Source organism: Gobio gobio, assembly GCF_949357685.1.
Source record: "Gobio gobio genome assembly, chromosome: 12".
Lineage (NCBI taxonomy): Eukaryota > Metazoa > Chordata > Actinopteri > Cypriniformes > Gobionidae > Gobio > Gobio gobio.
The window spans coordinates 17775417-17798789 of NC_137105.1; the positions used below are offsets into that span (position 1 = coordinate 17775417).

Genomic DNA, 23373 nt, shown 5'->3' on the forward strand with positions numbered 1-23373 from the left:
CATCAACATGAATATTAAAATCACCAACAAGTAATAAATTGGGAGAATAGACAGCAAGTGACGTCATTAATGTAGAAAAGTCAGTTAAAAACAGATCAGAAGGTTTAGGTGGCCTATAGAGTGTTACAATTACCAATGGTTGGAAGCCAGAGAGTTTAACAGCCAAGCATTCAAATGAAGAAAAATGAGGTATACTGATTGTTTTAGCTTTGATAGTGTCACGATAGACAACAGCAACCCCACCCCCACGCCCACTAGAGCGAGGTTGGCTGATGCATGAATACCCATTAGGGGTTGTCTGATTAAGATGGAAATAATCATTAGGCTGTTGCCAAGTTTCAGTGAGGCACATTATGTCAAGTTTACCATCACTAATAAACTCACTTATCAGCAGACCTTTATTAGTTAGAGATCGAACATTAAAAAGTCCACATTTAAAACAGTCAGTAAGACTAGCGCTTGGCGTTGCCTTGGAAACGGGAAACAAGTGATTTGTATTAACTCCACGGCCAGTGGAGGAAACGGGACGAACTTTAGACCAAATAGAACTAATAGCAGAGGTTGACTTACTGGATATATAAGATCGTCCCGATCCGCGGTGGATGTATCTCGGTCTGGAAAGAACATCACGGTGGGCAAACAGAGCCAGTGGAGTCCCGAAATTCATTGTGTTGAGACGCAATAGCTCCGCTGCCGAGTATTTTAGTGCTGAAGTGGCACTGACAGCAGAGCATAAAAGAATCCACCAAAGACACATATTAATCCTCATATTTAAAGCAGTACTTTAGAATCCCCCTTGGTAGGTTGAATCCCGAAGTTCAATAGTTAGGATGGCAGGAAGTATCCACGGGTCTTCGCCGGAGAGTGTGTGTGTGTGTGTGTGTGTGTGTGTGTGTGTGTGTGTGTGTGTGTGTGTGCGTGTGCGTGCGCACGCGCGCGTAAAAGAGCACCAGAGTAGATCCAAACACACACACAGCGATCCGCCTCGTAGTTGCCCCGGTAGCAGACAGGTCCTCCAGGGCAGAACACCACAGCGGACACAGACGTCACCCGGGACAGTCTCCACAGACAACGGCCACAGAACAAAAACGTCCCAGCAGCAGCCAAAAGGCCCGGCGCCGAGACGCGAGCGAGTCCGCGCGTCAAACCGGTCACACAAAGCGCGCAGAGGGAGACACACAGCGCACGTGGAAGATGGCAGATCCACCCCGCAGCCAGCCCGGCGACAAGCAGGCCCTCCAAGGAAAGCACACACACCACGGCAGAGTGGAATGAAGACGCCTCCGCCGGAGACAACAGGCAGTCAGCAACATCCGAACAAGACGCCAGCAACTGTAGCTATTTTACACTACTTTTTTGACTAGTGTAAATAGACGTCAAGTAATAAGAGTACATCCAAACAGTGATTAAATATTAAATCCAACAGTGTATAGGAAGTCACGGAGGGAGAAGCGGCAACCAAACCGTGCCAGCGTGCTCTCCGACCGGATGTAAGACACGATGTCAGGATGTCAGGAAAGCTGCTGGGCCGGATGGTATTTCAGGTCGTGTTCTGCGGTCCTGTGCTGATCAGCTCGCAGGGCTCTTTACATCCATATTCAACGAGTCCCTTGCTACATCTGTTGTCCCCACCTCCTTCAAACGATCCTCCATCATCCCTGTACCTAAGATCAGTAAACCCTCTTGCCTAAATGACTATCGTCCAGTGGCTCTCACATCTTTAGTCATGAAGGTCTTTGAGAGACTCATTAAAAACAACATTTGCTCCTCCATTCCTGACACTTTGGACCCTCTTCAGTTTGCCTATCGTCCCAATAGATCGACTGAAGATGCCATTTCTCACGTCCTTCACTCCTGCCTCACTCACATCGACAGCAAAAGTGGGAACTATGTCAGGCTGCTATTTATTGACTATAGCTCAGCCTTTAACACCATAGTTCCCATTAAGCTAACACACAAACTCCTGGATCTAGGCCTGAATTCTTCTCTCTGCCTCTGGATTGAAGATTTCCTCACTGGCAGACCCCAGGCGGTGAGAGTAGGCCAGTTCACCTCCACCTCCATCACCCTGAGTGTTGGAGCTCCACAGGGCTGTGTGCTGAGTCCCCTGCTCTACTCTCTCTACACCCATGACTGTTTGTCCACACACAGCTCCACCTCGATCATCAAGTTTGCTGATGATACTGTTGTCCTGGGTCTCATCTCCAACAACAATGAGACGGCATACTTGGACGAAGTGGAGCAACTGACATCATGGTGCCAGGACAACTGTCTCTCTCTGAATGTTAACAAGACCAAAGAACTGATTGTGGACTTCAGGAAGAGACAGCATCGGTCATACTCCCCTCTCATGATCAGCGGGACACCGGTAGAGAGAGTGAGCAGCTTCAAATACCTGGGTGTGAACATCTCCGAGGATCTGACCTGGACTACACACATCCAGACACAGGTGAAAAAAGCCAGGCAAAGACTGTACCACCTGCGCCAGCTGAGGAAATTCAGGGTTTCACCAGCCATCCTGAAAACTTTCTATCGAGGGGCGATAGAAAGTGTCCTGACTCAGTGCATCACAGCGTGGTACGGGAACAGCACCAGTCACGACTGCAAAGCCCTGCAAAGAGTGGTGCGCTTATCCGAGCGCATCTCAGGCTCAGCTCTCCCGTCTCTGCAGGACATCTACACCAAACGCTGCAGAGGTAGAGCTACTAAAATCATCAGAGACATTAATCACCCTGCAAACTCTCACTTCACCCTGCTGCCATCTGGTAAGCGCTTCCGTAGCCTGATGGCAAAGACTGAAAGACTCAGGAGGAGTTTCTTCCCCCAGGCCATCAGACTCCTGAACTCAGTCACGTGACTCACTTCACCCCCGCACACACATAAACATACAGTTTTTTAACATTAACATCCACATACTGCAATTGCACTGCACTTTACGTCCCTATTGTTACTGCGTAACAACCTGTAATAAACCTTGCACATTATACTTCTTTATATATACATATTATATATTTTATGTTAACCACTTATTTTTAAGTCTACAGTTTATCTCACTTATCATATCCACATATTTTTTATATTTTTATTTTTATCTTATTTCCTATTTTTATCTTTTACTTGATTTATTTATAATTCTACTTATGTTAATACTTTTTATTCTAATTTTATTCTATTTCTATTTAATTTCTTGTAACTGTTATTTGCACTGTCCATGGAGCGGACCTGTTTACATTTCACTGCCAGTTGTATATTGTGTATATAACTGTGTATGTGACAAATAAAACTCTTGAATCTTGAATCTTGAACAATCTCTAGATCAGTGTTTCCCAACCGGGGTGCCGTCTGACGAGATATATATATTTATTTTTCCTTCAAATTTTTCAATTAATTCTCTCTTTGTAAACTTTGTTCAATGTATGCGAGTGCTGCCGTATGTTCGAATATGACCAGTCATTTTCGCCGTCATCACCCGGGTGTAGTGCCAGAAGACGCGAATGAGAAGTCGCACGCACTCTGTGCACTCATCCGAAAGCGCGCACACGTCTCACAGCGCGCACATATTGAGTTCTCTTTCAAATCTTGCTCTTGAACGGACAAACTCACACAAAAAGTATGTCAACATGTCCATCTTGATGAGTATTCTAGCAGACATAGTCTGTATATGCCTTAAGTAAACTTTATACAGTCGAGAAAGATGACGCATATCCGTGCATTAGGTCTTAAAGGGGCAGTAGCCTTTACTGCTGTCTGTTTAATGTCAAACAACAAAAGACAACAACATCACTCACTGCTCTTGATTGAATAGCTTTTGTAAGTTTAATAGGATTAATCTTTAATTTATACAGTCAAATATGCAATGTTATTTTACATTTGATCAATTTCTGTACCTGAAAACTAATGTTAGACGTACCTGAAAAGCATAGTTTATTTTATTAGTAGGCCTATCTTTGCTGAATAGTATTTATTTGTGCTGCTGCTTGTATTTAAATTATTTGTTCTTATTATTTTCTTTATTTTTATTTGACAGTAGTCCTTTTTTCCCTGAACATAGCAAATGAACCGTACCGAAACGGTGAACCTAAAACCGTGATACAAACTGAACCGTGAGCCATCTGTACTGTTACACCCCTAGCGTTACGTATGCGAGGGGGTGCCACAAAATGGAGAACATTTTTAAAGGGTGCCATGACTGAAAAAAGGTTGGGAAACACTGCTCTAGATCTACAAATAAAAAAATTAATTGGATTGATATTTGTTTTTATGTTCGTGTGACAAAAAGAAGTCACACTCAAGGTCTTCGGGGTCTCTGGAGACCCCACTTAGAAAATGGACAAAATTCATCCTCAAAAACAAGAAACATCCACAATGCAAAATGATAAAACATCCATAATGCAAAATGATCATGCTCACACACACACACACACACACACACACACACACGTACATGCACACACACGCACGCACGCACGCACGCACACACACACACACACACAGGAATACATTTGTTATTGCCGTTCAGTTCATTGCATTTTGATGTTCATGTTGTGTATTTTTTACTCAATATGTAATATAACTGTTCATTTCTGTTCATTTTTGTTCTGTTACAGTTAGTAACTGAAGTGTAGATTAAATTTGTAGACTTATAAGAAAATCAGATGTTTGAAATAAATGATAAACTATAAAGACTTTTATCTTGTTCAGGTTTGATTCTAATCATAATGTAACATCATTGAAAAAAAGATTTTTTCAGTACAAAAAATGGCTAAACTTTGACAAAATTCATTAATTTTAATTGTTATAATTGTGATTTCATAACATTTAGATATAAATCCAACTGAAAAATACTTGTGAAAAGATGTCTTTCAGTCAGTCAAATAGCACATAGAAAATAGTGGAGCTCTGCAGCCATTTACTGGGAAATTTTTTATTTTATTTTAAAACTGTATTTTCCAAAAGATAGGCAAAAATCTTACACTAAACCATGTCAAATTATCTATGTTATCCCCACGAATGAAATTTAGAAATTTGGTTCTTTTTTAAAGTGAATTTTACATTAAAAAAATATTTTGTGTGAAATATATTTATTTATTTATAAAAATGTAAAAATTATTATAAATACTCCAAAAACTGCACAGATGTTGAGTAAAAACACTAATACACAGAGTAAAATTACATTTGTTCTAAAAAAACAAAACAATTGTTTTGTTACAAAATAAAATTTTGTTGCCTGGGGTCTGTGGAGACCCCAAAGACCCTGAGTGTAATTCCCAAACGAAGACCGTACAAGGGTTGAACAAAATAACAAACATTTGGACATCTTCATTCTGCTCAAAAGTTTTCTCCCCCAGCTCTTAATGCATCGTGTTTCCTTCTGGAGCATCAGTTGAATGTTTCAACCTTTTTTAGTGGTTGTGTTTGAGTCCCTCAATTGTCCTCAGTGTGAAAAGATGGATCTCAAAATCATACAGTCACTGCTGGAGAGGGTTAAAATATGCAAAAGATGCTGGAAAACTGAAGAATGTGCAGGACCTGGAGGATTTTTCTGAAGAACATTGGGCAGTTTAACTGCTCAAGACAAACAAGGGACTCATGAACAACCATCACAAAACAAAAAACAGCCGTGGATCATCCTAGTATTAACACACAGTATTGAGAATTAATGGTTCATAAACTTTTGAACAGGGTTATTTGAATAAATTCAGCAATTTTTTTGTCCTGTGGACTATATGTAAACATTTTATGTAAAATATCTTATTCAGGACAGTACTAAATAAAAAATAACATGCATTTTGTACTATCTCTTATTTAGTTAAAATTATTCACATTTTCACAGATTCTGCAAGTGGTTCCTTTTCTTGCCACTGTATATAGAAATATAAAACAAATTTAATTAAAAAAAGGATAAAAACACTAAAACAAAAATGGAAAATATAAAAATAAAAGCTAATTCAAAATATTAATAAATACTATAATAGTTTATAAATAATACTAAAATACACTGGTGGTGGTTTTAAGTGTGTTTCATATGAGCGTTTGTTTGTGAACAGTAACTTCGGTATCTTCGTCATGTACGTTCATATATTTGTGTCACATACCTGCCCGAAGCAGAATGACCTGATCGTCCAGAGGCAGATCGGAGAAATGAGGTATTCTCTTGGCCCACTCCACCAGAGTGAACAGTTGCTTGTCAGCTGCATGGCAGATATTAGTGACTGGGTCATTTGTCTGAGGGAGACCAGAAGATGTAAAGAGAACGAGTACATTTGTTTGTTTTTTGTAAAGGATTTTTTTCATGAGGCTAAAGTCAGCAGATATATACTGTGTAAAATGTATTTGACCGAATGTCTGTGTCTTACAGAGTTGCCAGGGCTGCTCTCTGTGTATGTCTCAGTCTTGGGTTCGACAGCAAGCTCCGCATCCAGAATCTTATCCACAGGCATCTCTTCATTAAAACTGCTCGTTGATTCCACCTCATTATCACTTTTCTCCTTCCCACGCTGCCTCTCTTCCTGAACCGCTGGGGGGAATCACACAGGTCAAACAGAGTAAATGAGTACATAAAAAATGATCGTACATTTGAAAATTCTTTAGGACTATACAGTTTATAGTGCACCTATAACCTTTATATAACTGTGTATATTAAAGGCACAGTATGTAAGTTTTGCCGCAAGAGATCGCTTATTCAAAATAAAGGCGTAGCTTGATGCTGCTGTGAATGAGCGTGGAATAATGGGAATTGTAGTCTCGACTCTTCACCTCCACAGCCGATGGAAAGGAATCCAACCGACTCGGGCAGAAATCATGTTCATGAATGAGCAAATGTATTTTAAGTTTTATTAATGTCACGGTGGTATGAAGCAGGACGCGCCGAGAGCCCTTGGGAGCGAATACTAATGAGTGAGACCTGCACGAAAGCACCTCTGAGCTTTTATTGTGCTTATGCTGCAGTCGCTTCCACTCTTTTAGCGCTCTTAAATAGAGTTGACTCTGAGGCATGGTAAAAACGTAAATCAAGGTGAATCGAGAAAACAAGCGATTCAAACAATAAGACTAACCGTGTTGCGCTGTAGAAAGCCTTGTTTATACTCGACGCGTCCGCACGAGCGTGAGACAAAAATGACGTCATCGAGGAGTGGGCGGTAGTACGCGAGACCCCATTTCGCGTGGCGGTGTGCAGTGCATTTTTTTTTACTTTTCGCGCGGCTCCGCATCCAAGGATGCACGAGTTCTTGGCGAATCTAGTTTTATGTCTCATCATACTGGCACCCAGTTTGCACGTACAAATTAGTTGCTTATATTTACAAAATGAGCCTACAAAAGCATAAATAAGCCCTTTTATTGAAAATAAAGATCCGTTAATTTAGTTGTATACATGTGTACATACATTTTGTTCTCATGTCACAAGTAATAATATGAAGGTTTACTGAGTTTTTGGTGAAGAAATAAATATTGTCACCTGTGTACATTCTTCTAATTCTTCTCACCGCTGTTTCCTGATGGTTTATAGAACAATTATTCAGAGTTGCCCTCTGTCGTTTCAAAGAATAGTACAACAGCGAGCGCGTCAAGTATAAACGTCTCGTCCGTTTGGGGAGGAGCGCACGCAGTCAGCGGAGGCTCGCGCTGCGGAGCCAGGCGAAAGTACAAACTATATTAAAGCGTCTTTGGGGTTTCCATGATTTCTCTGGATTCAAACATTGTTGGAAACGTTTAGGATAATGTAAGTACACAGGTCAACAAAATATATAACATTGTTCTAGTGGTTTTTGGATATTTAAATCTAAAAATCTTACATATTGTGCTATTAAAATATATTTTACTTTATTTTAAATTTGGTTTATATTTATTATATATTTTTATTTGATTTATTTTATTTTAAAGTAAATTTAGATATTATTATAAAACACATTTATAGTATAAATATAATATATTCTATTATAAAATAGGTTGTATAAGGTTATGATACAAATACTACCAAGAATATAATATAATTAATGCTGGGTAATCGATTAATCATGATCAATCGCATCCAAAATAAAAGTTTGTGTTTACATAAAATATGTGCATGTACTGTGTATTATTATTATTATGTATATATATAAATAAACACACATGAATGTATAAATTATTTGCTTGCCCAGCACTAAATATAATATAATATATACAATATAATATAACATAATATAATATAATATATACATTTGTTGAGATTAAAATTTCAGTTACACTTTATTTTACAGTGTGTGTACTTGCCTATAGGACAGGGTAATATAATGTAACTAGACTGGTTAGGGTTAAGTTTAGGGGTAGGTTCAGGGTTAGTATTTAGTTATTGTAATTAATATAATAAGTACATAGTATGTATATACGGAACAGGACTATAAAATAAAGTGCTACCAAAATCTCTTGCAAGAGTGACCTGGCCCAAAGGCAGCATAAAACAAAACAAAACAGCAATTCAGTTTCCAAAAGGCCTATCCTCAGTGTCTTTAAGTGCTCAAACATCATACAATTATGGATACAAAACACACATAAGCAAATACACACCTTCCCGCTTCATGCCCATGGCTAGGCACTTCTGGTAGCGGCAGTATTGACAACGGTTGCGCTGACGTTTGTCGATCAGGCACTCTTTGCTGTCTCGACACGTGTAGGTCAGGTCTTTTCGGATGGTCCTCTTAAAGAAGCCTTTACAACCTTCACAACTGTAAACACCATAGTGCTTCCCTGCAATCACAACCACATTTGTCATGAAACCCAGAAGAGATGGAGATGTATTTTGCATTAACTTCCAAACCAAAACCAAATGCAACATCTAAACATCTCTGTGAGTTGTACCTGAAGATCGGTCCCCACAAATGGCACAGATGTGTTTGGAGAGGGATCCAGGGCTACTGCACTGATAGCTGCTCATGTTGCCCAGTGGAGCCAATCCTGGTGGAGGCTTGATGTCTTCTGAGCTATTCACATTCAAAGAGTTCATCTTTGAGGCAGGAAGAGAGGTGAGGAGAGACAGAAACAGCTTATCATACAGTGCAATCAGGAGTACAGTTTTTTTCACAATACATTGTTTGTGTCCTTGCAGCACACACACACACACACACACACACACACACACACACACACACACACACACACACACACACACACACACACACACACACACACACACACACACACACACACACACACACACACACACACACACACACACACACTCACACACTCACACACTCACACACTCACACACTCACACACTCACACACTCACAAAAACAGACTTCACCTTACAAGGCCATTACACAAGTAGTTCTGAGAGCGCTGACATAACATTTCAAAGGGGAGGAAGGATATTTGTCTCTCTCCCTGACTCCCTCTCAGGAGAATTGACTACTTTTCCATCACGTTATTTTCTGCACTACTGCATTCAGCCTGCAGGTGGCAGGATATGGCCATGCCTCTGGCACAAAGCATGTCAAATCATGAAGAGCTTCATTTGAGCCTCGTTCTCATTTGACTGGAATATATTTTTGTTGATTTATGTGTATGTATATGTCTGTTTCTTTTGTGTAAAAAAAATTATCTCTTTTAAAACACTTTCACTAGTCCTCAAACGTGTCCAACATTGTCTATTTACATGGCATATGACACACACACTTGACTTTTCACTACAATGTAATATCAGTCATTGTTCACAATACAGTGCTGTTACTGTTAACTAAAACGAAAATGATTTGAAACTGGTAACTGACACAAAACTGAAAAATATAAATATTGAAAAACTTAAACTTTACTAGAAAATTTGAAATGTTGCCATTGCAAATAACTGAAATAAACAAGTAAAAAAAAAAAACTAATAAAAATGACAAAAACCAATGAAACGACTAAATATATAACTAAATAAAAATGCAAACATTGAAATTATTAACATTAAAATACTATAGTATTTATTTACATATATTTATTTTACAGACATGTTTATCCAAATCCACTTAGGAATGAGGAATACAACAAGTACATAAATAATAATACTTAAAATAACTGGTTTGATCAAATTATTTGACTAAAATTACAGTGATAGAAATTACATTTTAAACATTTAACTTCTTTGTTGCATTAAGGCTAATTTCAAAGCTAACATTTTATAATCCCCAAGCACAATTACATTTTCTCATATTTTTTTATAACTTGACAAAAAAAACGCTTGATTGGAAATAACACAACCATGTCTGTGATACTTACCTTGGTTTTTCTTTACTTTCTGTTGTTGTTATATGGGTAAAAACCTTCATTGATCATTTTCACACAATATAATTTCAGTCTTTGGTTCTTAAAACGTCTAATATATATATATATATATATATATATATATATATATATATATATATATATTAGGGCTGGGCAAATTTACGCGTTAACGCGGGTGATTAATTTTTCAGCTTAACGCATTAAAATATTTAACACAAATAACGCAGAGTCCGTTTTTATATCCATTTTTGCCTAGCGTTACATGATTACGCTCCTATTCATGTAAATGCTTCCAAGCGCGACAAGACACAAGAGAACACGCTGTGTGTCAATGTCCTGTCTGTGTGGCTGCGTCTCATGTCAGCTAAAAGAGGGACACTCTGACACACACCAACACACACACACACACACACACACACACACACACACACACACACACACACACACACACACACACACACACACACACACACACACACTCGACACACAGACAGACTCACTCGCATCAGTCTCCTGCTCACATCAAGTTCTCTTTTGCTCTTGAACAAACAATAACAACAACACAGAGAATTTTGAGTATTCTCATATTAGGAGTCTTAAATTAGTTAAATAACGTCTTAAATGAACTTAAAGAGTTGTGAGGAAATGAGATGCGCGGGACAGCGCGTCAGATCCGCGTCATGTTCGTCAGCGGCTGTTCTTAAAGTGACAGCAGCACTGATGATGCCTGTCATTAATGTTCATCAAAGAACAACGGGAACAGAGAAAATTGTAGCTTTAATGATGATTAATCTATATTTCATTTATTATTTATGCAGTTAAGAAAGGTGTTTGATAACTATTACATTTCTGTTTATGTCTAACAGGGAAGGCCACAGGTAAAAATAACATTTATTATAATGGGTTTATGTAAAGATTGTTTTAAGTTCACTTAAATTAAAAGTAGTTTTTTTAAAGCCTAAAAAATTGGGAGCTTTCAGTTATACTGAAATGTAACGCCATTAATGTTTCATAGAGACATCAGTATCAGTGATACTGGCCTTCATTCATAAAAAGATGCAATTACAACACATATTTAAAATATGCTGTCTTTAAATTGTTTCTACATTAATTTGGAGAGTAACTGAAATTATTACAATCTCAAAATATGAAAAACTTAAAATATTAAAAACTTGTGATTAATCGAGATTAATTACAGAAAGAAATGCGATAAATTAGTTACTTTTTTTAATGGATTCCCAGCACTAATATATTTAGTTTTTTAATTCTGGGCTTTTTGCCTTTATTTTGATGAGATAAAACTCCACCCTTGATCAAAAAGTGGCCAAGTATCCCTTGTAACATAGTTTCAGAAGAAGAAGCACCAGGCACAATTAACAGCACGTGCTAGCAGCTTTACAAGCATTTCAACACATTTTCTTTTAATTGCAATATAATTTCAAGCCTATTTAGAACCTGTATGTCTGTCTTGCCCTGTATAGTATATACCCATATAAGTTCACTGTTATTTATGTCCTTTCATTGGACTAAAAGCCTGAAACATTTGTCTGAGTCAATGGCTTTCTCAGGCCTCCAGGGAGAAATGAGACACACAATCACAAACATAAAGTTGACCTCTCTGTAATAACAGGGCATAAGTATAAGTGACAGTCATGGTACAACACACATCACCTCAGTGCATAGCTTCAATGTTCCGAAAATACAAGCCTACTACATACTAAATATTGTGAAGTATACAATGCAGTAACATGCTAAATTTAAGCCACATGATGTCATTTTGGGAATAAAAAGCAGTTCATTAAAAATTTTTCATGAAAATAATTTTTTTGGCTGTCCGATTACATAATGATTTAAAATTGCTTTTCCTAAATGTTTTTGTGTGTTTGTGAGTACATTTATTGTGGGCTAGCATTTATTTATTTTTATTTATTTAAAAGGGGATAATATACATGAATCAACATTCAAATAAATATAATTCTGTCATGACAACCCTGAGTGTTTGGCATGGTACTGGATATGACAATAATGATATTTTTGGTCTTGGCAGAATCCGTCTGCTATGCTGCTGCTGTTATTGCTGCAGCTGATGCAGAGCAAGTACGGGACTTGCTACTGCCAATACACTGCCATCCAAAAGTTTTTGATTCGTAAGATTTGTAATGTTTTAGAAGAAATCTCTTATGCTCACCAAGGATGCATTAATTGTATTGAAAATACAAAAAAGAAAAACAGAAATATTGTAAAATAAATAATATTAAATAACTGTTTTCTATTTGGATATATTTTAAAATGTAATTTATTTCTATGATGCAAAGCTGAATTTTCAGCATCCTTACTCCAGTCTTCAAAGTCACATGATCTTTCAGAAATCATTCTAATATGATGATTTGCTGCTCAAGAAACATTTATGATTATTACCAATGTTGAAAACAGTTGTGTAAAACATTCTTTGATGAATAGAAAGTTCAAAAGAAAAGTATTTATCTGAAATAGAAAGCTTTTACAACATTGTACTACCGTTCAAAAGTTTTGTGTCAGTAAGAATTATTATAATTTTTTTTTTTGGGAAAGAAGTTTTTTATGAACGAGAGCAGCTGACGTTCGTATCACAATCTTTAGAAGGTACCGACAGTTTTCATATTCCTAACTCCTGACCAGTGTTGGGGAAAGTTACTTTGAAAAGTAATGCATTACAATATTGCGTTACTCCCTTAAAAAGTAACTAATTGAGTTACTTAGTTACTTTTTAAGAAAAGTAATGCGTTACGTTACTTCTGCGTTACTTTTGCGTTACTTTTGCGTTACTTTTTCTCACCTGGGCTGGGCTTGCTTTTTTGTTTAGTTTTTTAATAGCAAAAAAAATCCTTTTTTGTGCAAATGTAAAGACCTCTTCATACCAAAATTGAAATAATAAGCCTCAGGCTGAGATAAAAATGCAAATTTACGCATGAACCATACTGCCGTGCTGTGCTGCCATTCTGGATAATGGAAGAATAGGATGCAGGAGAAAAAAACGTTTTACCAATAAAAACAAAAAATCTAGAAATTTTTGCTCATGGCTTAACTGAATCAAAGATCAGCAGCACGACATTGGTCAATAAAGGTAGATTAAATGCATAAAAATATTTTTTTATTTAACATTTATATATTTGAGGTTTGCATAGTACTCTGATTTTGCATTTGACTGATGTTATTAATTTTGAGGAGTACTGAATCTTTATTGTGCAAGTGAGATGAATAAATGCTCACATTTAGTCTAGAACTACAATAACACATTTACACACAACGCCTCTGCACTTACTCTCGATTTTTCTCAACATGGGGACAGGAGAGTCAGTCAAATAAACAAATAAATGTGAAAAAGTAACTTGCGTTACTTTTTTGAAAAAGTAACTCAGATATTTTGTTGTAAATTTGAAAAGTAATGCGTTACTTTACTAGTTACTTGAAAAAGTAATATTATTACGTAACTCAAGTTACTTGTAATGCGTTACCCCCAACACTGCTCCTGACACATATGAACAAATTACGGTCACTATATGACTTTGAGAATAAAACAGAGGTCAAAAATGGAAGCTTGAGTCTTAGATCTTTTAAATTATGTATAGTTTGTCAAGGTAATTACTTACATCTGACAGTAATTTTGAGCTAATTTAAACAAAGAAAGCTTCAGTGCGCCCTCGTGCACGATGTGTTTGTTTGAGTTGATGTGTGTGTGGGCGTCGCCTCAGTATTTGAATCTCTATAGAGCGCATGCTTTGTGGGCGTGATCGCATTAGTCTATAATGAGCCGCTCAGGAACGACTAACATCGCTCTGCTTTCAAACGGATTACATAAACACAGAATATTTGTTTTTGATTTGGTTTACCATATTTAAAACCTGACATTTAAGCGTTTCTTTAGACATATGTCTCATGTTTGTAAGACAAGTATTCACTAAGCTAGAGGTCTTTTTCTGAAGACTTTCTGAATGAACGTCTTTGACAGAGAGGCTGCCGATCGCGCATCATGTTTGATTTGTTTATTTTGCAAAAAGCACAACAATTTGTTTTCATTGTGACTACTAAAAAAAAAATAGAAACTTAACAGATTATAATGATGTATAACACTTGCCTGAATGATAAAAAACAACGAGTTTTTTGAGTCTCTTTGGCACTGATAAGAAAAAAAGTCAACTCGAGAGGGTTAAAGAAATTAATACATTTATTCAGCAAGGATGCATTAAATTGTGAATTGTCAAAAGTGACAGTAAAGACATTTATAATGTTACAAAAGATTCTATTTAAAATAAATGATGTTCTTTTGAGCTTTCTATTCTTCAAATAATCCTGAAAAAAAAATTTTTTACACAACTGCAGATCATCATATTAGAATGATTTCTGAAGAATCATGTAACACTGAAGACTGGAGTAATGATGTTGAAAATTCAGCTTTGCATCACAGAAATTATAAAATATATTCAAATAGATAATAGTTTAGTTATTTTACATTTTAATAATATTTCACAATATTACAGTTTTTTTGTGTGTATTTTTAATAAAATAAATGCAGCCTTGGTAAGCATAATAGACAGATACAAGTGGAGCTGAGGAAGGTGGAGGGTTTCTGAAAGTGTGCTGCAACTGCTACAGGAAATGCTGACCAAGTATTTGAAGCTTGAGCAGCAAGCTCATTGGCTACTGTTACAGCAGGAACCAATCAGCTGTGCCCTATAGAGAACGATTTGATAGCAATCAGACTGTGCCATCTAGAGGTTCATGACTTTATTTTTATTTTAGTTTCATTTAACTTTTTGTATATGTGTAACAGAGGCCAGCTAGTGAGAGCTGTGCAGGTAAACACTAGCGACTGATGCTGAAGACGGCAGTCTTTAGCCTCCTTGTTAGCGCGCCTGCCTCCCATGCCAGAGACGAGGGGTGAGTAGGACTGGAGGGGTTACATATGTACCCAAGTTAGAAAGAAAAGCTCATTTCTAAGTTTGCATGCTTGACTTTTGTATTGCTTTTAGTTGGTGTCAGCCTGAGAGAGCACAGAGTTATGGGAATGTTCTTACCTGAGGGCTGTTGAGAGAGTTAAAGCCCATACTGGGTGTAGAGGGCATGGAAACGGACGGTGAGCCCAGAGATGGGGCGATGACTGAGTAGGGAGAGGCCAGGCAATTCATCGACGAGCCCAGGGTGCTCATGGGAGACTGCAGTGGGCGGGAAGAACTGATGACGGACGGATGACCCACTATGGAGCTCATGGGTGGCGGATGAGAGGGGGGCGAATTAAGAGCACTAGTGTCTATAAAGAGATGAATAGGTGAGATTAATATTAGACAAGAGGAATTCAAATGTAGTGCTAAAATGATTGCTAATGACATTCACCTCAGAAATTGCTAGTACATTTCACAAAAATATTACAAAGAAACAGCAAGTGACACATTGGGTCCTATTTTAATGATTTGAGCGCATGTGTCCGAACCCACTTTTGCCGATCTGCACACCAGGCGTATGTCCAAAAGGGTTGTACCTAGTCTCTTAATGAGTCATGGGTTTGTTTTAGGCGTAATGTGCAATCAACCAATCAGAGTCTCATCTCCCACTCCCTTTAAAAGCCAGTTGCACTTGCACCATGGGGGATTGGATATTTACATGGCGCAATTTGCAAGTGGAAAGACTGAACGCTTCTCCAGAGAGAAATCCTTTTATTTTTTATTTTTAAAGGGGTACTTCAGTGCTGGGAAGATGAATGTGTATTTAAACTGTGTCATTTATGTAGTAGAAATGTGAAACAGAAAATGTATTTTTGTCTCATGTGGATGAAAGACAACAACTCCCAGAATGCACTTGCTTCGCTGCCCAACGAGGCCACTCCCAAAGCCACGGCTACTGGTTACATCTCTTGCCCATCACGGCATCGGCCCCAATGTCATTTGATATTCATAGTAATAAAATCATTTTGTTCAGTTAGAGAACAGACACTACAATTAAAAAACTGAACATGTCTTTTCAATAAAGTGTGAGTGAGCCGAATGAAAGTCACGTCACAGACGCAGCAGGAGTCCGATTTCATTCATCACGGGAGTGAAGAGCTGAGGTAAGCGCGGCAGTCATTAACGACACGTGTCCAGTCTGGTGCGTTATCAGATCATGCCTATGGAAGCTTAACTTTCATAGGAATTCATTGAAAAGTTGAAACACTCACTTTGCTCCACATCGCTCCGTTATGAATGCCCGAGCCAGGCAGCCGTACGCATTTACATTCTGAGATCCCACCCCTATGGGCGGGTTGAAAACATGTGGAACTAGCTCCTTCTACTGGCTGTAGTCTCTAGCCTCTGGCCCAAAAATCCTCAGATGACGCAAAATGACGATATTTGGGTCATCGGAGGATTTTTTCCAGAAATAAAATGGATAATTCTCTCGTCTCAGGGGGACATGAGGGGGGAAAAGTACGATAATTCAAATATACTACCAGGTTTCTACTGATACAAAGCTTAATGCTAATCGGTGAAGTAACACTTTAAAAATGTTTGTGTGCTGTTGCTGTGTGTGTAACAAGCAGTGTACGTGTGTTGTGCACCCGCCTATAGACGCATATTACTAACGCGTCCTTTAAATAACACAAAAAATACTGCGCTATTGACTTACGACCAGGTTTTTGTTGGTCAATGGCACAGTCATTTTCAGAAGCCTCAAAATAGCACCTGAACACACCTCGTTTTCAGACCAGCATGGCCATGGGCAAACAGTAAGCGCGAGTGCATTTGCTATTTAAACAACGTGGTGCTGGATGTGAAAATAATAACTGCGTCAGGCTGAAATTAGCAAAAAACACTTGTGTCGCGCCTGGCATCACATTGCACCTGTGTATGATAGGGCCCATTGAATTAAATGTGAAATTTTGAAGTTAGAAAAAATTGATTTTCTTGTAAAACATACTCTATAAATCTTAATACAACTTCAAAAAAAGTGTAGATATAAAAAAAGAATTTGACCGGTGTGACAGGTATGTATAAATATATCAGGACGCAACCAATACTTTTTATTTAGCATGTACAGACGTCAGAGAACCGAGTAACTATGACCACGGGAACATCAAGTACCTGTGGAGGCTTGAGTGCCTTTGCAAAACATACATTTCCTCCATTAATAAGGTTTAAAACTGTGCTGTGTAATGTGTAATGAAAAAAATGTGCTGTTTGAGTTAATGCAAAAGGACACTTTACTGAGAGTCCATTAAATCCTTCCGTTTTAACCATTCAGTCAGCAGCTGATGGAGTGCTACATATGAGTACCTGTAGTTTGTACCAGAGCAAGCACATATAATCTAACGTAGTACAAGGACACACAGGGCAAAGGTTGCACCTTTTTGCCAATACCGATAGTGTTGCAATCCATTAACTCGTTTCATCATTCATCAAGATGAAGATCAAATCAAATTAATCAAAGATTAAATTAACATGAATACAGCTTTAAGCAGCCTCTTATTGAGATGTGCAACACAACATCTTTATCAGTGAATTGGTCAGATAATCTGTGTAATTAAATAATCAAATAAAGGTGATTGTAATTGTTTACCTCTGGCAGGTTATTTCCATTTACTGCTTAATGCATCACTGTAAAATAATGGTGAACATTTTATTTTACTAATGACTGTCAAGCTATCAACTACAGCACAACACCATAATGCACAACAATCACTGCAAATCAAGACAAAACATTTCCTTTAATCATTATATATAATCTATATATTTTATCATGCTCGTGTCATGCTGAGAATAATGGGAAATGTAGTTTTGAAGCATGAACCTCTTAAACTTGCTAAATGAGAAGCATTTTCTGTCAAGCTCACCAAATGCATTCAAACTAGAGTTGATTTAAAATTAATTATTTTTATTAATATTAATTGGTTACACTTTATTTTAAGGTGTCTTTGTTACACGGTAATTAAACATTTAAGTACTGACTAATATTAAGTAACTACATGTGCTTACTAGGGGTTAGGATTAGGGTTTGGTTTAGGGTTAGTTGCATGTAAAGATGCATAATTTATAGTTAGTACTATAGTAACTACATGTAACATATGTAGTGTTACCATGAATTTCTATTCAAACATTTAAGTGTACTTGAAAGATCTGGATAATAAGACAGCCCTAGAAATGGTTGACACACTGGGGAGCACTCTTGGGAACAATAGAGGGCAAATTGAGACACCCTGAGTGTCTGAAATGAGCTCCTTTTGTAATATTAGAGAGATGAGTGCATTTAATCTTGTTTTTTCTTTTATTCAAACTTGAATAGATCCAGAATTTTTGATTATTAACAAGGCAAAATCAAGCATTACAGCAGTCAGTCTGCTTTCTTCCAAGCTGGTTGCATGTGTGTGTGTGTGTGTGTGTGTGTCTCTAGGCAGAAGGGAAAATATCTGTGGCGGATGGTCAAGATCAAGATCAAGATGCCTTTGGTAGGGCGGAAACATGGCCAACCAGTGATCCACATGTCGACCATTACATTTAAATCAGACCACACAAGTGAAATGCCTGAAACACAACATTTTTATGGCTTTGGAATTGCATCTTTAAATTTGACAATTAAACAAAATGTCAAAACATACCGCAAATTAATGCTGATGATCAAATTAATACTGACATTGTTGTGGGTTAGAAGGTATAGGATTCCCATCATCACAATATATATATATTTCCTAACTTTAACTCCAAAATATAGGACATACTGAAATAAAATGGATTGTGTAATTTTATGTTGACTTTAAAATATATAAAGTATAATGGAAGATATCGAAATTGACATCCTGTAGATGGCAGGATACTTTATCTCCATCTCTGCAGAGCAGACTTGCATTTTATAAAGTTGAAAACACATTTATACTTTTAGACGTATCAACCTTTAGCTGAGAATTCGGATCTTATTCTTCTGAGACAGTCCATGTGCCAGACATTCATCAGGATTTCACAATGACACTCTGCAGTGCCCATGACCTTTGTACAGCTGTCTGATAGCAACGTGCAGCCTTTGGTAGACTACTATCAAGTTTAGAGGAGACCATATGAAATTGCAATCACATTCATGCACTGTTGTTGCATATTTCATGAAAGCAAAACTGTAATCAGTATCCTCATAGATACTTTGTACACTCAAAACAGAAAGCTGTATAGTTTCAATGAACATGACAAGACTAGCCCTTAGTCTGAAATTAGACACAGATTCAAGGGCTGGATCACAACAGGATTTGGACAGGGCTAACTAAAATCTTTTGATTTTTAATTACTGGTCAGCTGATATGTGGAGTCTCCAGCAGGGCTCTAATTCATTAAGCCTCTCACTAACTAAATAATAATTCACACGGACCTGATAGAGCAGTGGCGTCGGCACAATTTTATTTTTGGTCGGGCCTGAGCAAAAGTGAGTGGGCACTTTCACGCGGGCGGGGGGGGGGGGGGGCGGTTGGGGATCACTATCACTGTCAACATAAACCAAAACTCTAGCTACAACCTTTCCACATACAAAACACGAGCAGCGGTTACAACAAACGTTAGACACTTTATTTCCTCTTTGCAAATATTTACTTTATTTTTCATTGAAAATAAACGCCTTTCCGATCTGATATGTGATGGGAAAAGAAAGTACAGATAGTTCGGCAAAAGGCGGATTCGAACCTCAGGTCCAATTGCGTCAAAACTTAGTGCCATGCACCTTAGCCCTACACTATCACGACTGACAAAGACTGATGGCATGTTCCCGGCTTTCCAGAATGAACGCGCGCTTGGAATTGAAAAGTCTTAATGTTACTTGTGGCCCGATGGATGGGTTCTCTCCCGCGTTAATGCAAGTTTTTAAAAGTCCTTTTTATAGAATGTTGCATCGCTGCTGTTTATCTCACAACTGCAATTTATAGGCTAAGTGAATAGGTAAACACACTTCATGAACTCACAGGCGTGAGCCGCGCGACATACATGAGACAGCCTGACACATAATTGCCTAACACAGCTGTCAATCAAACTCATCAAGCATTATGCAAAAACCATAGACTGTAAATAAAAAGTACATTTTATTTATTTTAGTATTTGAGATGTTATAAAAATGTGTAAATAATTTAAACAACTGTTATTTAACAAATATTATTATATTTGTATAATAAACTGAGGGGGGCCTAGTCATTAGTGGGCGGGCCTGTGCCCTTCAGGGCTACACCCCTGTGATAGAGAGAGGGAAAGTTCATTAACTATTTTATTCTATATTTCATTCTGAATCTATATTTATTTTATTATTTGTGTATCGCATATAGTAAAACGACCTCTGAAATGCTTAAAAAAATATTATTATATACTAGACTAAACTGCTGGTCTCTCAATTGCAAATTCAGTTCTCTTTCGCGTCTTATGCGCTTGAATGGTTGACTACACACGCAATTATGACAAAATGCCGATTGTGTTCTAACTGCCTGTTGAATTAACCTATTGCACCATAAAAAACATTTGTTTAATTTATATTGAATTGTTTGTAATTTGCTTCTTTTTTTTAATAACAGAAAGGAGATAAAATAACACAAAATAACTATATTGAGATATATATCGTTATTGTGAAAATTTCTCATATCATGAAATAAGAATTTGGTCATATTGCCCACCCCTAATACTGTTCCACTTGGGGAAAAAGAAAAAAAAAAACAATCAATGTTGCTTGCAAAGAGAGAATTACAAATACATACAAAAGCTGAATGGCAGATTGGAAAGTGACATGGACCACATAAAGAGAGTGCTGTGCTCGGCGTTCACCATTACAAAATGTATAAAAGATAAGACACCCATTTATCTAGATATAGAAATAATGATTTACATTTAGACTTCTTTTGTTTTCAAATAATTATTGATATTGATTTTTATTACACAGTAAATAATTTTAACTGTTAAAGACAGTAAAAATATCACAGTAAAAACCTGTTAATTGGTTAACATCAAGTTTCCGTACTATATACGGAGAAAAACTGTAATAGATCTAACCTAACATTTTGTGCAATTTTACAGTAAAATACTGTTGAATGTACCACAAATGTATTTTTGTTTGTAAAAAGAAAGAATCAATGTATAATTTACAGTGAAAAACTGTAAGCTGTCATTCCCACAATTCCCTGTGTGACACTTCAAATTTGATGGTTTTAATTGGAATAATTCTTAGTTTTCTCTTATCAGTAATGTACATTACGGTTTTATGTTAAATTATAAAATTATAATAAATTAATGTTTATTGCATTATTTAGTGTCATGTGTGTTTTAGTGTTTGTGAGTATGAAACTGTGTGCATCTTCCATATTTCCCGCAGCTTGTGGAAAAGCTACTTATTGATTCATTGTGTGGCTTTTCTCTTTACCACCAGTGTTACTATAGTGGATGCCAGTACATGTTAAAAACACAAAACAGATGTTAGTAGCAGCAACAAGGCCTTGCTAAATCAATTGGATTTACAGATTTAAAAAAATGTTGTTGGTAAATTACAGTTTCAAATTGTATAAATGTACAGGTTGTTCTGTAAATATGTTTAAATTTTTTATTCTAGAAACCACAGTTGCCAGATATATTAGATTTTTTTACAGCGTATTTTAATGATTAATAACATTATGCTGTTTATTATTATATTATTTTATTGTATTATATTTTAGATTTATTTATTTATTAGAATGCATCATTAACTACAAACAATGCAAGCTTTATGGCTCAAAGAATAATTGTGCATTTTCAGAATAAAACAATACTGCATGTGATTTCAAAGGAAAAGTCAAAATGGAAAAACTTGCAATAAACTAGACTAAACCGCTGATCATAATGCAAAATAGCCAAATAGCTAGTTAAAAGAAAAACGTTTCAAAATAAAGCCATGTTACTGAAGTCAATTTTTGAAGTCTTTTTTTCTTTGTGGACATCTGTAAAAATAGGTTTTGACAGTTAGCTTTTTTTTAGATTTAGCAGCATATTATTGGCTGGAACCACACAAACAAACCCACACCCACTTCATGAAAGTCAAACAGGTTCCCATCTTCCCATTATCCATTGAATTGCTTATTTCTGTTCTAAATGAAGTTCAATAATAGCACTATCTGATCAATAATAGCACTAAACCCTCATCTCATCACTGACAAGTATTTTCAACCAATTTACAGACACTTCAACTAAGAAGACGGGGGTTGAAGGAAGGGCAACAGACACAAAAAGGTGGAAGGGGGGCGGAAGTGATTGAGAAATGGGACACTGTCCCACTCTATCCCAGTCTACTGTGGAGACCTGGAAGACATTAAATCAACTCTGATTACCGCCATGTGTCCATAATCCCCCAACACCCAGTACTACAAACACACACACACACCTCATACTTCAGTTACCAACATTACTTCATTGACCATATCAAACTAGTTTATCGGCACACACCGTCTTTTATATGTGAATGATTAACCTATACACTGGAGATAGCATCTACACGTGGTTGCTGCCAATAAACGTCCTCTTGTAATCTTATTTACTTCGGTCTGTATCTGAAAAAAAATGTAATTACAGGCAATAAAACTCTCTTTACAACCTAAACATTACATACACCATTCTTAAAATGTTAACATATACAAAATTACGGACACTCCTGCTCATGTTTCTCTTATCAGTACTGCTGTAATAATGCATTATGTTCATGCTCATGTAATGTCCCGCTGACAGAGGTGGAAATGACCAGGACTCAGGAGGTCAGGGGCATGTTGGGATTTTTCATGAGCAGTATTGAGCACTGTCTTACACTATTACTGATTAAATGTAATTTTCTGGAGGGGGTTTTGTGTGAATGTGTGTGTTCTGTTGCACAAAAGATATACTGTAGGCTTATAACGGCTGATGTGGATGAGGTAAGAGTGAAGTGAATTCTAAAAGAAAAATAGAGTATTGAGTGAAGCGAAATGAAGTCAATGAACTCTGAGTGTGTCCTGTAGTAACCTCTGTATTAATCTGTTAAAAACTAGCACATTTTGCTACATGCATCACTCACGTTTCAAATAACTTCTGCTGACAACTGCTTTATAGTCACACATAAATGAGTACAATAAGGACAGACAGTTAGACAGACATACAGAGGGACAGATGAT

General features: G+C 37.0%; 1 protein-coding gene across 2 annotated transcripts in view; it reads right to left on the minus strand.

The window, feature by feature from the left end:
- Positions 1–23373, minus strand: part of rxrgb (retinoid X receptor, gamma b) — a gene marked incomplete at its 5' end in the record, with an annotated part of 42500 nt that overhangs the window by 6196 nt on the left and 12931 nt on the right. For both annotated transcript variants that reach the window (XM_079832001.1, XM_079832002.1), the window contains 5 exons: positions 6096–6225; positions 6357–6517; positions 8548–8727; positions 8839–8983; positions 15302–15534. In XM_079832001.1, the coding sequence (XP_079688127.1) occupies positions 6096–6225; positions 6357–6517; positions 8548–8727; positions 8839–8983; positions 15302–15534 (849 nt within the window). The remainder of the gene's footprint in view (positions 1–6095; positions 6226–6356; positions 6518–8547; positions 8728–8838; positions 8984–15301; positions 15535–23373) is intronic.